The 21,992-nt window shown below is 32.9% G+C and overlaps 1 protein-coding gene across 2 annotated transcripts in view; it reads left to right on the forward strand.

Annotated features, from left to right (window-relative positions):
- The window catches only part of LOC142341798 (neuronal acetylcholine receptor subunit alpha-3-like), a 92,360-nt gene that overhangs the window by 28,529 nt on the left and 41,839 nt on the right, over positions 1 to 21,992 (forward strand). For both annotated transcript variants that reach the window (XM_075393034.1, XM_075393035.1), the window contains exon 2: positions 12,909 to 13,051. In XM_075393034.1, coding sequence (XP_075249149.1) covers positions 12,909 to 13,051 — 143 coding nt within the window. The remainder of the gene's footprint in view (positions 1 to 12,908; positions 13,052 to 21,992) is intronic.

Genomic DNA, 21,992 nt, shown 5'->3' on the forward strand with positions numbered 1-21,992 from the left:
GGAAAAATGAGCCTATATTCTGATTTGAGTAGATGACTGATGGCTTTCATGACTTTGAAAAACAATTGTTTTCAAAAATAAAAAAAATCTAAGTTTCAACTTTTGTTCTGTTTTGTCTATTTCTTACCCAGTCTCGTTTGTTATGGGTCACATATGTGAATAATTTATAAACAATAGAATTGTACAAATTCTATTGTTTTTAAAGATGTCGTTAGGAATTTACTGGCTTCGACACAGGTTTTACTCAAAAAAAAAAACTAATTTTTGGTTTTTGTCTACACTTGATGTTCTCTTTGTAGACATAAGACATATTCCGAATAATTACAGGTCTCAAGCGCTTCCTTTGGACGAATAGGCGAAATTATTTAATTATTTTATTTTGTAGCTAATGCTTTTCATGAGTATAAAAGTTTGCGCTTCTTTTCATTTATTGTCTAATTATTACCTATTCTCTTTAACGAGAGGCCACATACCACGCAATTGGCATTCGAGGAAGGCTCAATTGAATTGTTTTGAGGTGGAAAATACACCTTTACGGCTTCGACAGCGTTTTCTCGCAAGTTTTAATTGAATTTTTGTTTGTTGACTCTACTTGCTGTTCTTTTTGTAATTGCAAAAAAATTAAATTAAGACAAGTCTTAATGCCGTGCTTTAGATGCGTATGTGATCGTTAACGTCTTGGACGCTTTCATTTGCCATCTAATGGTTTTCAATTCTTTGAAACTAACTATTTTTAAAAATATAGCCATTTTTTTTAAACTTCGTTTTCTTCGTTCTTTTTTGTCTGATTGTTAACGTGAAGCTGTCTGTGTGAGGATGAGCTCTTACTTAACCATAGCTTCAGGTTGACCATAGCCTGACCAATGTTGGCTGCAATGATGGTACCACGTGAAAGTTTCAGACGCAAAAAAAGTGGCTATAGTCACCAAAAAAGAGCAATGCTGCTCATGAAAAGATCAGTCTAAAATGTGGGGAATAATAAGAAAAAGGGCAGCTGAAAACAGGCTACTGTAGGCCTAATGCTGTTCCACTGCGATCACGCAGAAACCACAATTATTATTATTATTATAACGAGCCTTATTATGGAGTGGTTCCGTATTTTTTTAGTGAAGTACAGTTTGTTTTGTTTTTAGTTTCAGTGTTAATTTACGCTATTTTGACCTCGCTAAATAGTTTTTCTTTTTTAAAATGGAAATCATTTTTTAGATTTTTTTTAAGGTTTGTTGTTATTGTTGTTTGATTTTGTTGTGGGTCTTGATTTGCGACTTGCTTTCGTAAAAATGGCTGGTCTCATCAATCTAATGGAGTCCACTGGACTCCACTGAGTTATCTGCGTTGGAGGCTATCATTTTGTTCATACGCACTTTTTTTTGGAAAACTCTTTTGGGGGTTTTCTATCTGTTCTTAATTTGATAGTCATTTATGCCAAAAATGCGGATGAGCGCGGTCGCAATTTTTTGTACAATCGCACATTTCTGATCCTCCTTTTAATATATATATATATATATATAATTATATATATATATATATATATATATATATATATATATAATTATATATATATATATATATATATATATATACATATATATATATATACATATATATATATATATATATATATGTATATATATATACGTGTGTATATATATATATATATATATATATATATATATTATATATATATATATATATACTGTGTTACCATATATATATATATATATATATATATATATATATATATATATATATATATATATATGCTATGTTACCAAAAACTTAGTATAAGTACCTCCTGAAGAATTGTTAAAGAAATTTTCAATCAAGGAAACAGAAAAGTACTTTGTGTTCAAATCAGTTCTCTAGAAACGCTCACTCACAATTTTATCTCTATATATGTTGAGTTGGCTTTTTGTATAGTTTTTTATACAAGCATCTGCACTAATTTAATTTCATTTTTGAGCAACTTTTCTAAAAGTTCCCAAAAAACCCGTCTGTAGTTAGGAAGCACTGATTCGAACTTGCCCATAAATCTATCTTAATATCAGATCTAGATCACATGCTAGCCACTTTAGAGCCTTGCATTCTGGTTCGTTGATGTGACGCCGATAATCTTTGATTTTTGTACAGGAGATTTATCTTGTTGAAAAAAGTCTTGATTTTTTTTCCTCGTACTTTAACAACGCGAAGATTCCTTCGCCACTTAACTAGCAGTTTCGGTCAAATAGAATATGCTGAACGTGGCAAACAGTAGAGATAGTGGTAACAGAAAGCGCATTTTTTCAAGAAGTACTGTTCCGTTTCGTCAAAACAATCATACAGTCCAATCGCTGGAGATGCACACTTATCAGTTAACTCAACATTCTGCTAAAAAGTGCTTCTTGGGCATATTAATATACCATTGGGATCGAAATATTTAATCATTCAACCGCCACCATGTTTCCAATCCACAAAATTAGGCAGGGTCAGGCGATTTCTCACTTCGTTATTTATGCGAATTTGTCTGATTGTTCTTATGGTAACGGTATCGTAGCAAGACAACGAGTTAAAAGGTACTCTGATGCACATTATAAAGTTTGTGAATCTTTTAATAACGTTATTAATGAACATTTTGATTTTTTTAAAACAATTTTGAGGGTTTTCATCTCGATTTTTTTTCCCTTGCAGCTGACATTTTCAATGCTATGGACTTACAGTGTAATGTTGTATAAATGCTTGGCAAGCAGTAAAAGAACAAAGAGGTTCAACCATCTTTTCTTTTGAAGTCGATAAAATGATTATGAAAATACTTTGAAAACTTTTAAATTGCATGCTTTTTTTTCACGAATTAGAGCTAATCCTGTGTTTGGCGCGATTCATGCTTAAAGAGACGAAATTTTATTGTACCTAATTGTTTGCTATAATATCATAGTTCATATATATATATATATATATATATATATATATATATATATATATAGCAATACAATAAAAAAAACTATCATTAATTTTCATTGGAGACTATGACTTTAAACACCAGTTGAATACTCGAAGTTCAATTAACGAACCCTTGAAATGCTAAAAGCCTAAATTCTATTTTGTACGTTATAAGCCCATTGTATTTTGATTTTAGCAAATGACAGTTTTCGTTATTATTAATTTGCCTCCTCGAACTTTATATAAACCTGTGGCTTGTAAAATATGTTCATATTTTTAGGGCGGATCAAAATTTTCAAGAGAAGGAACAATCATTTAAAAAAGGCTTTTCTCAACTTTTAATAGAGCGTTTGGGTTTTACTACTCTTTTAAACCTTTTTGTGTATAATGTGCCTGCCCTCTATCTGTTAGACGGAAGAATATTTTAATAATACGAGATGAACGCTTTAACGACTTGCTGTGTCTTTAATCCTATGGCTTTTTATCAGCTTTGATAGGAAGTGGAAAGGGATTCAGTTTCACGTAAGGGACCAGTCTGCTTCTAATTCCATTGTAACTCCATTATACTAATTGAAAAAGCACCCTTTCCTTTTTCCCCAAAAAAGAAAAAGGAAGAGATTTTCTTCTGCTTTCTATTTTTCTAAATTGGTTGATGTGACCATTTTTCAACAAAATTTACATCAACTGAGCATTCGTTTTATTATTATTGAGAAGAATATTTAATTTTTTACAGGTATTATCAACTTCTCTTCAAGATAACTGAAGAAATCACGATCGCGAGTCTTTTTCAGTACCAAGCAATTTGTACTTTCCACGTAAACAAAACTTTTGACTTTGATATCCAAGAATGAATTAACATCTCATACATCTATCCATTAAAGTCTATTCATAACATTGAAAGTTTGGAAAGATTATGAAAAGTCATGCAACGATTACGTGAAGTCAAACATTATGTTGAAAAGTCATGTGTTACTAATGGAGGATGTATGGGAGGGGAGTGGGGTTTGTTCTCTATGAAGCCCAATTACTCTATTTGAATCGCAAACTAAACAAAATTACTGCAAAAATGATTTGAGGTACATTTTGTGCTTATGATGTATCGATGGGCTCAAAAATGTGACCAAAATATCGAGAACATTTTTGAGTTTTGATGACTTTGCCGGCTTAACTATTTATTAGAGAAGATTTTTAACATTGCGGAAATGAAAAATAGAATCTTTGGAAAATTTTGCGTGTTAGTAGAAAGCCTTAAGAGCAAAAAAGTTTTAGTTTAATTACGTTTTGCAGCTTAGTTACAAGTAATAGAATTAGCATTTTTTTTATGTCGCATTTAATTACGCCAAAAAACTGGGTTCAGGTTATATTCTCAAAGAAAAGCAGCTAAATAGCTCATTCAGCTACAACTAGTTGTTATTTATCGGCTATACTTCTACTGCTGGCCATGAGTTGCCAGTGAGTGGATTGTATCCTTGCACAGAGAGTGATAGTACTACTCAGTTTACTGTTCTTAACAATGTTGATTTCCATAATCTTCTAACCGGACAATATGTTTGGTTACCTATGAACAAATAGGAAAAATAACTTTATACAACACTGAGTTTGTTTGTTTATAGCCTTATCACTGCTACAAAGCTAATGAATTATATGAAAAACTGATAAAATAAACTTTAACCAACACTGATGAAATAAACTTTAACCAACAGTGCGTTTGTTTGAATATGTAACCAAACATTTTGTCCGGTTGCTTCTCAAAATATTGTCCGGTTGCCTCTCAATATTGTCCGGTTGCCTCTCAAAAAAAGTTATGATCGAATGTGTTTTGTTTGATGTCACTTTTTGTTTCCACGTCTATCATTTGTTGTACAAATCTTTATTTATCGCTCAGCAATTCAGAGGTTAGCTTTTGACTATTAAGAACAATTCAGAGATTAGCGTTTGACTCTTAAGAAGCAAGTAAGGTGAAAGTAGATCAGCCCAAAACAAAATGTTCGCAGCAGTTCAGATGCAGGCAAGCGTGCATTGGCCAGAGAACCGAATGGACGGAATAGGTGGAAATAAATGGAAATAGGGGTAAAATGAAGATTTACAATCGGATATTTTGGGAGACACTTGTGTGTTTAAATTGTCTCCTAACTTGTCAAAGTTTGTCCCCTCCGATTTATCAGCCGCACAACTCAAGTCAAATCAATTAAGACATTCAAAACATTACCAACTGCCGTAAGAAAAGGAATAACAACAATTGCGCCCAACGTGTGTGTGTGTGTGTGTGTGTGTATGTGTGTGTGTGTGTGTGTGTGTGTGCTAGAGAGTGTGAGTGTGTGTGTGTGCGTGTGTGTGTGTGTGTGTGTGTGTGTGTGTGTGTGTGTGTGTGAGAGAGAGAGAGAGAGAGTACGAGAAGAGAGGAAAAATAATGAATGAAAGAGAGAAAGAGAGGAAGAGGGGTGGTTTGTTCATGCTCGAGTTTTCTGTCAAAACAATTAAAGTTTTTGCTCTTCTTCAAATCATGGAACTAATTTGAAAACTGTGAACATTCAGTGACCTGCTGTGCGTGCTCAAAATTGAACAGCTGGACACGGAAAAGGCTCAAAAACTTCAAAATGAAACACCGAAAGTATAGGGACAGATTATCAAGTTGCGAATTAAACATGATAAATTAGCAAAAATTAGTAGCAGTGTGTCATTAGAATTGATACAACTATTGAGATCAGTTTTGATTTGATTAGATTTTAAAAACTAGCCACCCACGAGCTCGATCATTTTTCGAACTGAACATTTAATTTTACCAGAACAATTTTAAATAATACTACCAGCAAAGCAGCCAAAAACAAAATAAACTTCCTGCAATTAAAATAAGATCAATGAAATCTTTGGCAAACTTGAAGAAAATGTAGCAACAAACGTATTCTACCAGAAATATTTTTTAGAGGCTTTAAAAGTTGTTTTAACGTATCATACATCAGCAAGTTTTTATGTTTTAATTTAAAATATCAATTTTCTTTAAATCAAAATTTGTAAATTTATGTTCCGCCTGACTTTATGTTCCTCAATGTGAACATTCAGTGACCTGATGTGCAAGCTTAAAAAAGAATAATTGGACACGCAAAACGCTCAAAAATTTCAAAATGAAACACCCAAAGTATAGGGACAGATTATCAAGTTAAGTTGCGAACCAAAAATGATAAATTAGCAGAAAATAGAAGTAGCGTGTCATTAGAATTGATACAACAATTGAGATCAGTTTTGATTTGTTAAGGATTTAAAGAATTAGCCACCGCCTAATTCGAACAGTTTTGGAACTGAACAGCTAAAATTTTAGCAGACACAAGTAGAAATCCTATCAGAAAAGCAGCCACAAATGACATAAAATTCTTGCAATTGAAATAAGATCATTAAAATTTTTGGCAAACTTGAAGCAAATGTAACAACAAACTTATTCTACCGGAATTAATTGTTAGAAAATAAATTTATTTTATCATATGATACATCAACAAACTTTTATGTTGTAATGTCAAATATCTAAATCTTTCACTGAAATTTTCTAAATTTATGTTCCTCCTGAATCGTGAAATTTATTTAACCTACATTCTCCGAGTCGTGTATGTGTAATATGAATCTAACAATTGGTGAAACTTAAAATCTGAATCAGTTTTGAAAAATAATATAGCTCAAAGTATGAATGATTGAACAAAGTGTTATAATTTTGAAGGTACTTATGTTTTTTTAAATCGTGGATTTTTGGCGGAATGTGTCACCTTATTGTATAACGGAATGTTTATCAAAATAATTCAAGCAAACGAGTTTTCGAGTAACTACCCTAATCAAGACGAGATGGCTATCTTCCAAAATCTTGACAAACGATAGTGATCGTGAAGGATCTTGCCAGGCGATAATTGTTTTTCAAGATGCTGCAAGATAAATGATACCTTGCAAGATCTTGCAAAACTATGACTAACTTGCAAGATCTTGCACAACGAATGGTTATTTTGCGAGATGTTTGGAAGTTAATTCTGGTCTAACTGTGCTCTTTATTGTTGCAATAGACGTTCATTATTGCTTATTTAGTGCAGAAATTTCCCAAAATGCACATTTGTGAATTTTAAAAGATAAAATAAAACAAAATTTACATCAGATATCTGTCTTTTTTCAAAGTACAACTCAGTCAACTGAGACTAAATTCTTGAGGATTCTTTGAGCAGTACAAACACTTATAGGGAGTTACTCAAAACCTTCGAACTGTTCAATTATTTTCTCTATTTTTTCCACAATTAGTCCTTGCAATTGTTTTTTTTTGGAAAAATTAAAGTAATTGTTATTAATGCTTGTTCTTATCTTTTATTTACACTTTTTCGCATTTCAAAATTCCTGTTTTGCAAGACAATTTATATTCCCTTTAATTTTTTTTCATGTTTTGTTTTGCGCAAAAGTGTAATTTGATGCTTTGTTGACTGTAAATTTTATCATTAAAAATGATGGAAAAATATTCTCTTTTCAGTCTGATCCTGTTCTATCATGTTCCAATAATTTGCATATTTCCAAGATATCTTGCAAGACTCTTGCAAGACGATGGATATCTTGCTGTGAAATCTTTCAAGACGATGCATCCACTTGCAAGATCTTGGAAGAGTCTGACAAGACACTGCAGGATGATCATCCAATTTTGGCTGTGGTAGAGAGTATAGTATTACTTTTCCACATCCACGCATAGAATTTTATTAAGATGAGTTAGACAACGTTATAAGTTTCAGCTGAACGGGAATGTCAAACAGGTGAAACTTCTGGTGAAGATGTCACGATTTTGCGACGATTATCAGCGCATTTCGTTCAATTTCCTTCAATAAATTTTAAAAAATTAAATCGCCAGCTTTGGCGTAGGGTTTCAACTTTCACTAAAATACTTTTCAAAATTTTTTACGTTCGTACTTTGAGCTGGTGTTCCTAAAACCATGAGCATCAGCAGTGGATTGAAGACTATTGTGCGAAACGTTTTTTGAGATTTCATTAAAGTTTCTTAAATACAAAACAATAAATAGCCTGTAATGAAAACGTTATAGTTTCCGAAAAATATTCGAATAAATGGTGATAAGTGCTGATGTGTGAATCGGTCCAGAAATCGGAAACAGCTTTGGAGCAATATGTATCAACATGTATTTGATATTTTGTTATTTTAACTTTAGCGAAGCACCGAATACCCGTCCATAATGTCAGTCGTGCATATTTTGGTTGGACAACTGACATTGGTTAGATTGGTTACACCAAGATCTCCCTAAGTTTTAGATTTGTTATTGCCTTTTTGTTATGAAGTGCTTTCTGTCATGCTGCAAAAACTATTAGCTCCTATTGCAGCGCTTCATAAAACACGGCTCAGAATGCTGTCCCCCATTTTGCTATCAATTGCATTCAAAGTGGTTAACAATGAGAGTCCACACTTTTGTTCTGAATTATAGGCAGCAGCTTTCAACTGGTGTGGTTGAACGTTCTATGGCCACGCTAAGCTCATCAAAAATTTCAATGACACATTTGTCGAGACCAATAATGTTGAACTCTTTTAGCAGTTTAATGTCTGTTTCGTCAATAGTATGGCAAAGCTGTACGCTTAACAGGAAGACATCTAAAGTATCACTTTGTGACTCTTATAACTAGATAGTGGTATTAAGTGGTTGTTGAATAATTATTCCGACTCATTTTAATGGGGAAAGAACTATGCTCAACTATTTTTTTTTGTTCAGTCAATTTTCGCCAATCGATATAATCATCGTTCATGGCTGTGAGTGGTATCATTAAAAAGCCTCTCAAGCGTAGAATTTCAAATGAAAACGATTTTGTTACGAGGAGATCCGGAGGTTTAAAACTTTGTGAACGTTAGCCTAACTTCCGTTGTTTGTTTCACAATTTTCGTAATTTTTTTCTTAAATTTTGATCAATTGTGCTAAAAATAAGATAAAATTGTTAAAAAATAGTCTCATTGGTTTTAAGTGTAAAGATAAAAGGCAGTTGCCGAATTGCTTGAACTAACTGTTTAGGCTAAATTTTCATCTTAACTCTTGAAAATTCAGCCTTTTTCTTTAAAAATTGCAGCAAACATGTCTAATTGGCCCACTTGGTCAAGTTTGACCGATGTGCAGATATTAAAACGGCTGAAAAAATCCTAGTTTACTCAGATATGTGCTAACAGAACCTTCCGTTTCTAAAAAATGTTTTCTCGAAATAACATTGCTGCGGTCCTTGGCTAAAATAAACCCATATTTATAAACAAAAATGTATAAATTGCTTTTGATGTATTAAGATTTTTTGCGGTTGCCAAAGAACGCTATTTTGTAGAACAATTGAATTTTTAACAGCCGCACAGCAATAGCAATGTCCGTTTTGGTCCCAGCGTTAATTTTTCCAATGAAAAATGATTCGGAGACAATAATGGACAATTCGAGTAAAAAGAGTTCCCTTTTATGTACAAACAAGGTCCTATGGATAAATATTGTGTTTTTTTGCGTGTAAATCTCCTGGTAATTATTGCACTGAGAAATCGTAAAATTTTAATGAATTTTGAGTTTTGCCAGAAGCTCATATTCTTTTTGTAGTCCTATGAATGGGTTTAAATAATGACAAATCTGAATCGGTGTCGATTGAGCTGATAAAGAAATTATCTAGTTCTTTCTGTTGATACATATTAGTTTTTTGGCAATATGACTCGATTATTATTGAAAAAAATCATCATTTGTTTTTGATATATGGATTTTTTGGTCAAATTAGCTAGTTCGGTAAAGTTTGTAACAACTTTGGGTTAATGAGGAAGCAGCCAGAACGAAATCAGTTCTGGTCTGGTTCTGGAATCTTACATTTTAAAAAGTTTTCGGATTGCAATGAAGCATTGTACACTTTTTTAAAAGTTTCAGCCATTTTGTATTTCTTTTAAATGTTAGTTATGCATCCGAATGATTTCAAATCAAACCTCATTGATTGACAGGTTAAACTTACGTTGAAAATGAGGCCAATAAACAGAGATGATAAATTTCAGCTCAGGCTTTTTTGCTTTCTCTTGAGTTTTTTTTGTTTCGCTGTCTTGTTTTCCGTTTCGACCATATGGCCTTACAATCGCTTCAAATCTGCTTTTTGTTAAATCTTTCGTGCAATTTCCACTGAACTGTTTCTGTGACGTCAGTTTTTGTTCTTAGTTGAGATAATTTTTTGTTCATTCGGTTGATTCAAGTTTTTGGCCACACATGACTCAACTCATTGTGACAAATGACTTCCTTGCTCTGAAATTGACTTTTCTATACTTTATTTCAAAGGTCAATTGAGTGCAAGTTGATCTGATTGTAGGTATTTGAGGGCAGTTATTGGAAGCAGCAATGAGTTCTGCCTGTGTTCGTTTATGATTTGTTGTCTTATCTCACTTATGTTCCCAATAAAGGTTTTCAAATAAATAACTCTTTTTTGAGATTTGCCACATTGCATACTATTTGTACCTTCTTCTAGCGTACTTTCTGCAAAGGAAAAAGTTTGTATTCTAGTTTAAGTGGTCTCTAATGTAGTCTTCTCTACGGTTGATTATAAAAATATTTGTTTATTAGGCAATGATTTTTTTGACAATTTCCAATTTTTGAGGTTCTCTTTTGCTGTTTGCTCCAATCATCTTGAAAAAGAAAAGCTATTGGCAAACCGTTTATCACCTTATTGGCTTTGGAAGAAGATGCAATTGATTATATTCAATATAATCAGATATTAGATTTTGCTTTTTGATGCTTTGACACCGTTTCCTTGCAAAAATGAATTGACTTTTTTTTGTATTTGTTCGTTTTGTTATTGTTTGACATTCCGATTAAAGACATTTCGCAAAAGCTTCTTCGGGTTGTTTAAATGAATCCATTTAATGATTTTAGTTGATGGCTAATGTCTTTTTTTTACTTTTACTATTCGGATTTTCTTATGTGTCTGTCCTTTTCAAAATACTTTTTGCAATTTTTCCATCCCAATTAAAAGCAAGTCTGTTTCAATAAAAATTCAAGTATTAAGAGGCCCCAATTGTATTCATACAAAGTCAGATGGATAAATATTTCGTTTTTCAATTAGATTTCATGTTTCTTATGGCTCGGACAATTTGTTTTCTTAAATTTATAATGACTTCTTGAGTTTACCAGCACATGAGGCTCTTTTGTAGTGTTTTGATTAGGTGTTAATAGTCAAAATTCTATCTCGGTCTCCAAAAAGCTATTAAATTAGTTATTTATTGCTTTCGGTTGATATTTAATGGTTTTTTGGTAACAAATCTCAAGAAGTATACAAAAATTTCATTTAATTTGATATATGGACTTTTTGGTCAATTTAGCTATTTCGATAACTTTAGAACATTTAGCCTTTTTATGCTTTAATGAAGAAGCAGTAAGAGCAAGATCAATTTTGGCCTGATCGTGGAATCTTATATTTTAAGAATCATCCGGATTGAAGTGGCGCGCTGTACACTTATTTTGAAATTTTTTTGCCTCTTTGTTCTTTAATGTTAGTTGAAGACCAAAAGGAATTCAAATCAATCCTCGTTTTTGACAGGTCAATTATACGTTCAAATTAAAGCCATTAAACATACATGATAATTTCAGCGAAAATAAAATTGTTTTTTTTTCTTTGGCTTCAACAACGTTTGCGTACTATCATTTCGCAATTTTTTCATCCCAATTAGATGGAATATGTGTTTTGGTTCTAAGTAATGCTTGCTGTTTGATTTTGTTGTTTCTTTTGCCTGCTACCCTCCTGAATGGCAGGTCTTATCGGCTCTCTGATGTTATATTATGTAATTCGTATAATTGTTTGAGCTTAAAGCGATTTTTTTCAATGGATACGCCAAATATTTTTGAACAAGAATTTTTGAAAGTTTTTTTGTCTCCTCCTCATTTGGTGGACAATTAGGTCAAAAACGTGGTTGAGCGGGGTCAGAACTTTATGTGCGAACGCACATTTCCACACATCCTCCTTATTGGTGACTTTGCTGAGCGTAGAAATATTTTGCAATTGGTCAGACTAGGCTTTAAATTCACCTGAATACAGCGATTTGTTTTGCAAAATAAGGTCGCTGTAGTATTGCTGTCTTTTTTGTATTTAGCGATTACATTTTAAAATTGTACTATGTTTTCAGCGCCACCCAAAATTGATGCCACCAACTGCTTGCAATTCAATATGACAAAGAGCGTCAGATTTTTAAAGAGCAACAGTCAAATAGCGTCAAAGAGCATTGATCAATCATTTTTTCCCGTAAAGCTTCACTATGGGGTAGATTGTTTACTGGCTTTGAGTGTACCTTGTTTCTTGTGAGATATTTATTTAGTGTACTTTGTTTCTGAGATATTTATTTAGTGTACTTTGTTTCTGAGATATTTATTTAGTGTACCTTGTTTCTTGTGGAAATTGTGTCCTCGGTTTTCCATGTTGTACTGGATTGTGGTTTTATAATTTTCTAATCAACCAACCTGTATCTAATCATCTAATCCAGTGTTCAACTTCAATTCAAATTGTGCGCCAAATTTCTAATTTTAGAAGACATTTTACTAATCGGGCAACTTAACCACACATGTTGAATTACACCTGAACACGAGCATTTGAACAAATATTGGAAAGGAGTAAAATCAATATTTTGTGAGATTATTTGCCATATTTCATTCACACTTGAACCTACCCTAAAATCGCGCCTACATGCAATTTAAGCCACCATCTTGCAATTTAACTCTCGCTGAAGGTGGGTTATTTTGTGCCTTATGAAACAAGAATTTAAAATGGAGTATCCTAAAAATTTATCGTTTATTCCTTTCTGTTTCACATTCAGCAAAATGTTTTGCTTTGTAATGCGGATTGCAAAGTTTAACAACTGGCAACAAAGCCATAAATCAAAATTAAAAGCCTCATTTCCTTTTGTTTACCTTCTCGAAAGGCGCACTTGTCAACAAGTAGGGTTACGGGTCATTAATCCGGCGTAAATGGAGCGTGAAAAAGTTGTGTGTTGTTTTCAGGTGGTGTTAAGAGCACAGAGGCTGAACGAAATCTGATTGCGTTTCTGTTTGAGAATTACACGAAAGAAGTGCGTCCAGTCGATAAACACAACGAGACACTTTGCCTCGAGTTTGGAATCGCCATTTCACAATTACATGAAGTGGTTAGTCAGTAGGTTTCTGATTCCTGTTCAAAGCGGCGGAGATTGGAAAGATGGATGAATGCATGCCCAATTGGTTAAATCTGTAATTTTGTTATTTTTATCGCTGTCAAGGCCTAAAGGCCTCATTTCACGTCGCATTAATTCAGTCGGCTTGAATCGGTCAGTCTTTCCTCGAATTTTTTCAAATTTAGAAAAAATTTAAAATTTAATAGCAGTTTCAAACACGAAGGCTTGGTAATGTCCTTTCGCACATTATATTCCGACCCCACTCATCCACATTTTTGGCTTAATTGTCTGCCAAATGAGAAGAGAGATATAAAACTGTAAAAGTAAACGTTGTTCAAAATAATTGATGTATGAAAAAAAAATTGCTTCCAACGCAAATCACTTAGTAAAAAAACTAATTAAGCTATTATTACTACTATGAGACAAGATAAACAACAAAAACGAACAGCAATAATAATAATAAATTTGGTTCCTGCGTAATCGCAGCGGAACAGCATTAGGCCTACAGTAGCCTGTTCTCAGCTGCCCTTTTTCTTATTATTCCCCACATTTCAGACTGTTCTTTTTATAAGCAGCATTGCTCTTTTTTTTGGTGACTTTGGCCACTTTTTTTTCCGTCTGAAACTTTCACGTGGTACCATCATTGGTCAGGCTATGGTTAACCTGAAGCTATGGTTAATATTAGCAAACATTATTTACTTCCGAAACTTGATGTCTATTTTTTTTGAAAAAAAAACATAATAGCAAAAACAAAATAGCGTCAAATCGAAATCTAAATTAAATAAATTAGTTTGTACTTCACAAGAAAAAACCTGGGATCAATCCTCATTGAGACTCCGTAACAACCACACAATAAAGAACAAAAACAAATAAATTCAAATAATGAAAACCATTAGATATCAACTGTATACTTTAAATTGTTTTATCTTCATTCATATCTTCATAGTCCTACGTCTACAAAAACAAGCGACAAATACAGACGAAAAACAGAAATTCTATTAAATTTTGCGAGAAAACGATGTCGAAGCCGGTGTCGGAGCATCATCTGTTAGGTAAAAAATACGATACTCAAATGCACCAATTCTTTGAACACAAATAATGTGATTTGTGACCCCTTCGTAATTGGTTTCTATCAAACGTATACACAAAAATCTGTTACTACATTATCCGAAATCACAGATTGCCAAAAGCACAAAAAAAGATTGCCAAAAGACATGGTTTGTATAAAATCTTAGTACGTACTCATCCAAGGATTAGTCCGAAACCTAAACATTTTGCAAAGTAATGGAAAAGGTAAAGTTTAAAAAAATCTTTTTCAGTGTCATCATATAAAATAATAATTTTTCCCCACTATGATCATATATGCCAACATTCATGATCTGCTAGGTTTCATGATGGGATCTTGTGTTTCATAAATCCTTTGATGAATTATTTGACCTCATCATGGGATCATATATGAAAACTCATTGAAAGATTCAGGGAACATGTATGATATGTTGGGTTCCATCGGTGCATTTTACTAAGAAATCCAGCACTGACTGTATGAAACCATGTATAATTCTTGTACGAAATCAGAGAAAATTCAACCTGAGAATCATTTAATTGTTGCTGTTATTTTCTGCCAAATTTCCCCGTGCATTTTCGGCCAAATGACTCCTCGCCCTATTAGCACTGTGAGACGCTTCTGTTTCAATAATTTATCTTGTTATAAAAATAATTTATGACAGTTGTACGATATATAAGGAATAGCAAATTGAGCAGAACCAAGCCAAGAAAATAGATAGAAGTAGAAGGTGGAGAGGGAGAGGGGAGGGCCGGGGGGGGGGGGGGGGGGGTGGGGTGGTATAATACGATGGCTCTTGAGATTCCTATTGTTAACACTACAACAATTCCTCACTGTGTATACAAGCACAATGGTGTGCGTCCTTTATTTACCCCTTTTGTATTTGTTCACACCCTACCACCACGCCAACATGTAAACACCTGGTTATAATGTTAGTTATAAACGCAGTTATGACATGGAGTTTACTAGGCGCAATCAACTAGACGTTTTGCATTTTAACATGTATTTGTTAAGATATATGAGCATGAAGTCAACTAAACTTGCTCGGAGGTCTTGTTTATTTGTTGAGCAGTAAATTTTAAGATATCTTGATCTAAGCTTAAGTGCAAATCCGAGCGATATGATTTTGTCGGGAGTTCTGGCAATAAAATGAAAAAAGCACTTTTACATGCCCGAGTTGAGGAGTTCATTGAACATTATGTAACAAATGCGTCGAAATGTGCTAATTTTCTTTCAGTTTGTCACAGTCACTAACCGATATGTTTAGTTTCTATCCTCTTCCCCTACGCCATTAGCCTCTATGCATCAGAACCCTATGCAACACGTCTTAACAACAAAATTTTTGAAAAAAAGAAAAAACTTTACCCGGATTACCGACCAAACAATTTTCTCTGACTTCATGCTAGGTCATATATAATTCTTAGTACTCATACTAGGTCATACATGATTTCTATGATTTATTAGTAGTCATACCATGATCACATATGATTTCTTGGAAATCACACAGGAATCACACAAAAAATTTGAAAAACTGTTTTGTAGTTTTAAGTTTCCTTAGAATTCGAAAAAAATTCTATACCATACAAGGTCATATATGGTTCATGAAACATAGACTGATGACAAAAAATAAAAATTCCCATAAAATGTATTCAAGCAAAGGTAATACATTAACTTTGGGTTTCAAACATACTTATAACATGAATTAGGCAAACTTTTTGAATGTTTTAAATAAATGAGCAGCAATAGGTATAAAATTTCTCAGAGAATATGGAAACTTTAGTCATGCAGATAGATTCGTTCATTAGCACCCAATTTTACAGGATGCCGGGTAATCACACAAGGAATAACTTTTTGAATATAAAAAATGTATGAAAAACTAAATTGAAGTAGTATAAAAGATGTGTGATTTTTGGTAATCATAAAAGGATTATATATGTTTTCATACTGCAACCGTAATAAGAAATCAAGTGAAGCCAGCTTGAAATCGTATATGGTCCCCGTATGAAATCCAAAAAAAAAATCCAACCGGGAAATTATTTAAAAAATGAAACATTAGAGAGTTCATGGCACCTCTACCCGGGTGCTGAATTGAACTCATTGAATTTAAAATGTGCCAAAGTATAGTTTTTTCTGGCTTCCAACGTGTCAGTTTTTGGGAAATATAATTCTTGTTTCTGGTTGGCTGTACACGCAAAATTTTGCTCCGTAAGTTTTCAAATTGAGATGTGTAAGTTACTTCAAGTATGCGCTTAAAAATACCTTCAAGCCCAAAAGAAGCACATATGTATTTCGCATTGGTACTAATCCAAAGTTTGGTTTTCATAAGTCCCAATCAAGTCAAAGGAGCCACTATGGAACAGCCTTTGTATGTGAAGCTTTATGAGCTGTTAAAATTACAATGCTGTCTATTTGACAGTCAGTAAGATTGGATTATGAGTCAAAATTATGGCTCACCTGCTTGTCGATACACGAACTTGACATTGGAATTGCGGGAAGTGAACCAAAGTGAAATTTTAAGAACCAATTTTTTTTACACATTTTGGGTTTTTGCTCAGTCAACTGCAGAAATCCTTTAAAAACGTAAAAACGTACAATTTGAGGTTTATGTTAAATTTCGAACGTTTTTAAATACTCATTCAAAAAATTTTCTATTTCTTATGGGTTTCATTCAGTAATTTTTCTATAAATATCCTTTAGCAGACGCCTTTAGAGACTGAAAAAAACTGCGAGGCAAAACTTTTGTTACCAATAGGAAAACAAATCTTGAAATGTAGAATATTTAATTTTTATTAAGTTACCTAGAGTGGCATTTACTTGCCGCATACCCAATACCTTCAGCGAAACTTAAAGGTTTGATGAGCTTTCCAGACATTCCAGAGTAGCCTCTTTTTTGTCTCTATGCCCCTGTTTTGGGCTCTTGCAGAGCCATATTAAAAAAATTAAACGTAGTAATCCATCAAGCACAAACAAAAAAGCAAAAACCGTCAGATATTTAGTATAACAGCCAGTTCACAATTCTCATTGCAAGCAACAAAAGAACTGTCTAGGAGAGCAAGAATCCTCTGTCTCTCTCTTTTCTTTCTGTAAGTGAAGTGGAATCTGTTTCTGAGTTTCTGTGTTGTATTTGTCAAATGAAGTCAACTCGTAAGCTACCAAAGTCCTGTGTGAGATTTTACACTAAAAGTTTAGACTCAACTTTTTTTAAAAAGCCATCACGCGCAGTCTCTTTCGATTGTTATTGCTAACAAAGGTAAAATTGATAAGTTTGCGAACTGTGCATTCAAGTGAATTTAAACATTTTTTGAACTTTTATTGGTTGTATTCAACCACGCTGGACAGGATTTATGTACAATTTCTTGAACAAATTCTCCACAAATGTAGAAACTGCATAACTCTCTCAGTAAATTTTGGTTGGGAAACAGACATATTCATTACACTTTAGGTGATTTGATAGCACATGTGACTTTTTTACACGTACTTTTTCTTCAGTTTGGAAGCTTGTAGCCAAAAGAAAGAGAGACCGAATAAAATTAAAGTTTCTTCTCTTTTGATTGGGTGGAAAAACACTGAACATCGATTAAACGTTTTCAGTTTCGTAAATTTTGCGCTGGAGAAAAGATTTTTGCTTTGGAGCATTTTCTTGACTGGAATTTATGTTTAACATAACAAATAGCAATTTTGTCAAAAAATAATTCAACAAAACTCTTTCTCTTACTTGCATTGAATTGAAACTTCACATTTTCAATTTATGGTTTTTTTTCGTTCGTGTAAGTCTTACTAATTGCAATAATCTTATGCGATAAAATTTTATGCTTAATTGATACATACACGACACACAAACGAAGTTGTTTTGATGACTTTAACCAAAGTTTTGTTTGCCCGCTCGCCATCACGAGTTTTTAATTGATTTTTTCATTAAATCTTCAATTTTCGGTCATTTCAGATCGCAAAATTAAAATTATTTAAGCTAATCCAAATATAAAGCTTTTAATCACATAAAGATGTCTCTAAAACCAGTTGTTGTCAAATCGGTGCTGAGCGTTATTTTTTTTCCAAGTTCAGCTCCATTATCTCCTTTTATTTTTAGTAGGTGCATGTTCATCTATTAACATGTTCACCTTTCCTGTCTTTCAAAACTTGGACGGAAACACGCGTCAATATCCATTAGGCCATTTTGTGGCAATCCTGGGCGTGGAAGGCGGGGGCTAATTTGAAATAGACGCGCTATATAGAGTATACATACACGTACAACATGTATGAAAATTCAATCATGTAGTGCAAACAAATCAATGCTTATGCATGTAGCTACAGAAAGCTTTGAGGTTAATAACGAATCAATGGGTTGTGGTACATAGAAGGTATAACAACCAATTTTATAATAACTAGTCAAGTTATAACGTTCATACCTGTTTTACAGCTCCTGCTATATCCGCTAATCCTTTAATAAACTTCAAAATTTTCTCAACGTGATATTTTGGCGCATTCTGACTTTCATAGCGTGAATTACCTGAGCTTACTCCACGTACATGCATTCAACTCAGCTGATTTTCTACAAGGAAAGGGCAAAAAGGAGCGGGTTGGGGACAAAGAGTGAGGGGAGGGGGATTGCTAGGGGATTGATTTTGGTTAGTAAAATGTGAGTAAGGGAATTAGTGTATGTTATGTGTTTTACCAATAACATCATTCTTTAATCTCTCCCAATGTTTGTCCAGATTAGCGAACAAAGTTCACTTGTTCACTTATTCACATGCCCGACCTGTGAATTTTGGGATACGAAAAACGTGCAAATGTGCATGCGTGTCATATAAACATAATTTTTGCCGCAGAAAGGGCACTTAAACAGTCAGATTTTGATACCACAGAGTATTATTGTAAAAATCCTAGAGATATTTGTGGCGGAAAAGTTGAGCTAAAAAACTGCACAATTTTAATACAATTTCAGCACAACCCTAGACGAGAAAAAAGTTTATCGTGCAAGATGTTCCAAGATAAACTTTTTTCTTGCACCATCATTGCAAGATAGTATTCTAGTCTGGATAGTATTTTAGTATTCTAGACGGGAGAACTCGATAGCGTGGACGCATATTTGAGTGTCCATTAATCGTTATAGTTCAGTAAAATTTTTTTGATTTCACAGCATGAAAAATTCTTTTCAATAGTAACGTGGGAGCTTTTATAAGTTTTTTTTATATTTTGGGAAGAAAAAAATTCGAAAAATGTAATTTTGTAACAAAATTGATGTTTTTAACTTTTAAGTTAAACAAGGATGCTCGGTAATGTGCGATTGCACATAAACTTCCGACCCCGCTCATCCACAATTTTGGCATAATTGTCCACCAAATGAGGAACAGATAGAAAACTCCAAAATTCAAGTATTTTTCAAACAAAATTGGTGTATGAACAAAAAGATAGCCTCCAAAGCAAATAACTCAGTGGAGTAAAAATGATGCATTAGATTCACGAGATATGGCAATATTCAGACAGCGAGTCAAGACGAACAGCAAAATCAAGCAATAGCAACAAAACATTAAATACGTTAAAAAAATTATGTCCGTTTTAAAAAACAAAACTCAATAACAAATGCAAAATAGTGTCAGATAAAACTGAAGCTAAGCAAAGAAACTTATAATTCACCAGAAAAAAATGGGACAAGTCCATGATAAGGTTTGATAATAATTACACAATAATGAACAAAAATAGTAAATTTGAAAAATTCGCTTTTTAAAAAAAAAAACAATTAGTTTCAAAGTAATGAAAACCATTAGAAATCAATTAAAAAGAACACAGTTTTACAGTTACCAATTGTTCTAAAGATGGGAGTTAAGAACCGTCGGTATTTAGTTTTTATTCGGTTACGAAAAGAACAACAAATAGACAACAAACAAGAAGTCAGTTAAATTTTGCCAGAAAACGCTTTCGAAGCCGTAAGCCATACTTTGACCCTCAAAAAATGTTCGGTCGCGACTTTCTTCATACACCGAAAATGTTTTATGTGACCCCTCGTTACTGAAAACAGGTAATAAGTAGACAAAAGAGAAAAAAAGGCAAAATTATCTAAAACTTGTTTTTTTTTTCGACAAAAAAATTATTTTCAAAGACATGAAAGCCATTATTTACAAAATGAAAAATTTAATAGGTTCGTTTATTCTTCCACAGGAAACGTTTGAGACCTGAAATTATCCAGAATATATCTGACGCCTACAAATAGAGCGTAAAATATGCCAAAAATCAAATTTAATTTACTTTTTTTTGAAATACCCGTGTCGAAGCCAGTGAAGTCACAACAAATAATTTAAAAACATTAGATTTTGTGACACTAAAAGCTATGACACCTTCTCTTGACAAAAATTTTGTTATTTTTGGCCTGTAATTGGCGAGACTAGGTAACAGACAGACAATAAAAGGAACAAAATTGCGAAGTTAAAAAGTGTTTTTTTTTTTATTTTGGAAAACAATTGTTTTCAATGTCATGAAAGCCATCAGCTATCTAATAATATCACAATATTCGCTCGTTTGTTTTTTTTGAACAGCCAATGCAATCGGGTCATTGTACAAGAAATTTCATACGACCAATAAGACAAAGTAAAATAGACAGTTAAAGACAACATTAAAAATTTCAATTAAATTCTTCGAGAATGTATTGTCGAAGCCCTTAAAACCAGAGTATATATCCTCAAGAATTTCAATATTGTCAATTTGTTTGGATTTGAACGCCAATAATGTGATATCTGAACTGTCAATAGCGTGATAATATGACAAAACTAGAACACGTGAAAAATGGCCAAATACCTTCAAAAAAGTGAAATCTAGTAGTATCAAAGCCAGAAAACGATAACTTAAGGTATAAAGACGCAATAAAGGTTCAATTTGATTTTAGTAGGAAGAAAAATCATTCTTTCATTGCTGAAACTAAGCTACAAGTTGATCAAGTTAAGAAAAAAATGGAGGCAAAGTTCAATAAGCCATTATTTGTTTGAAAATCAAATATTTTTAAAAGTCAAAATGACCATAAGTTTTCAAGTAATAAACTAGAAACAAAACTTTGGAGCTGATTAGAAAGCGAATTGACCTATCACTAGTGAGCTTTGATTTGAAATATTCTGTTTTTTAATGAATATATAAAAAAGATCCATTTTTTTAAATTGAAAAGACCGACTGATTACATTCCGAATTATTTTTAACAGTCCAAGATTGGTCCAAAACTAGCTCTGCTAATGCTGTTCATCTATTTAGAACACTTGAATTTCATAGATATAGATATTTTGTTATTTAAAAAATCAAGATAAATGCTGCGTTTTTGATAATCATGAAGCAAAGTTAGCACAAAACGGCAAAGTTTTAATTACGGAGCACTTTCAGCGGAAGTTGAAGTAAAAATAGCTACTTTTTGAGTCGACAAAGATAGTGGTAGTAGTGTTTGTCTAAAAATTTCATCAAAATGGACTAAAGAAGCTTATTTCGTGCTATTTTTGATGAAAAAGTCTGATTTTTGAAATATTTAGCCAGAATTTTTGACAAAAAAATTCAATAAAAATAGCCGACAATATTTTTTTTGCATTCAAAAATAAAATCAACAACACTTTCTTAAAAAATTATCTAATTTTAGTCAAAGATTCCGGAAAATGTGAACGAATAGGAAGTTATGGTTATTGCAGGTTTTATTTATTGAACTCGACCGGCAAGTATCTCAAATCCCCGATTGCTCAAAAATTCACCTTCGTATTCCTGAAGAATCAGTTTTCGTATTTAAACTGACCTTTGGAGGCAGGTGTAGTCGTCGTACCTCACTGGATTACAGATTAGGTACATTGCTCCATTGCTCTATGAGAGTGTCTTTGCAAGTGTACAAATATCTTGGTTCGTAATGTTCCT

Source organism: Convolutriloba macropyga, chromosome 6, assembly GCF_964194025.1.
Source record: "Convolutriloba macropyga chromosome 6, txConMacr16.3, whole genome shotgun sequence".
Lineage (NCBI taxonomy): Eukaryota > Metazoa > Xenacoelomorpha > Acoela > Convolutidae > Convolutriloba > Convolutriloba macropyga.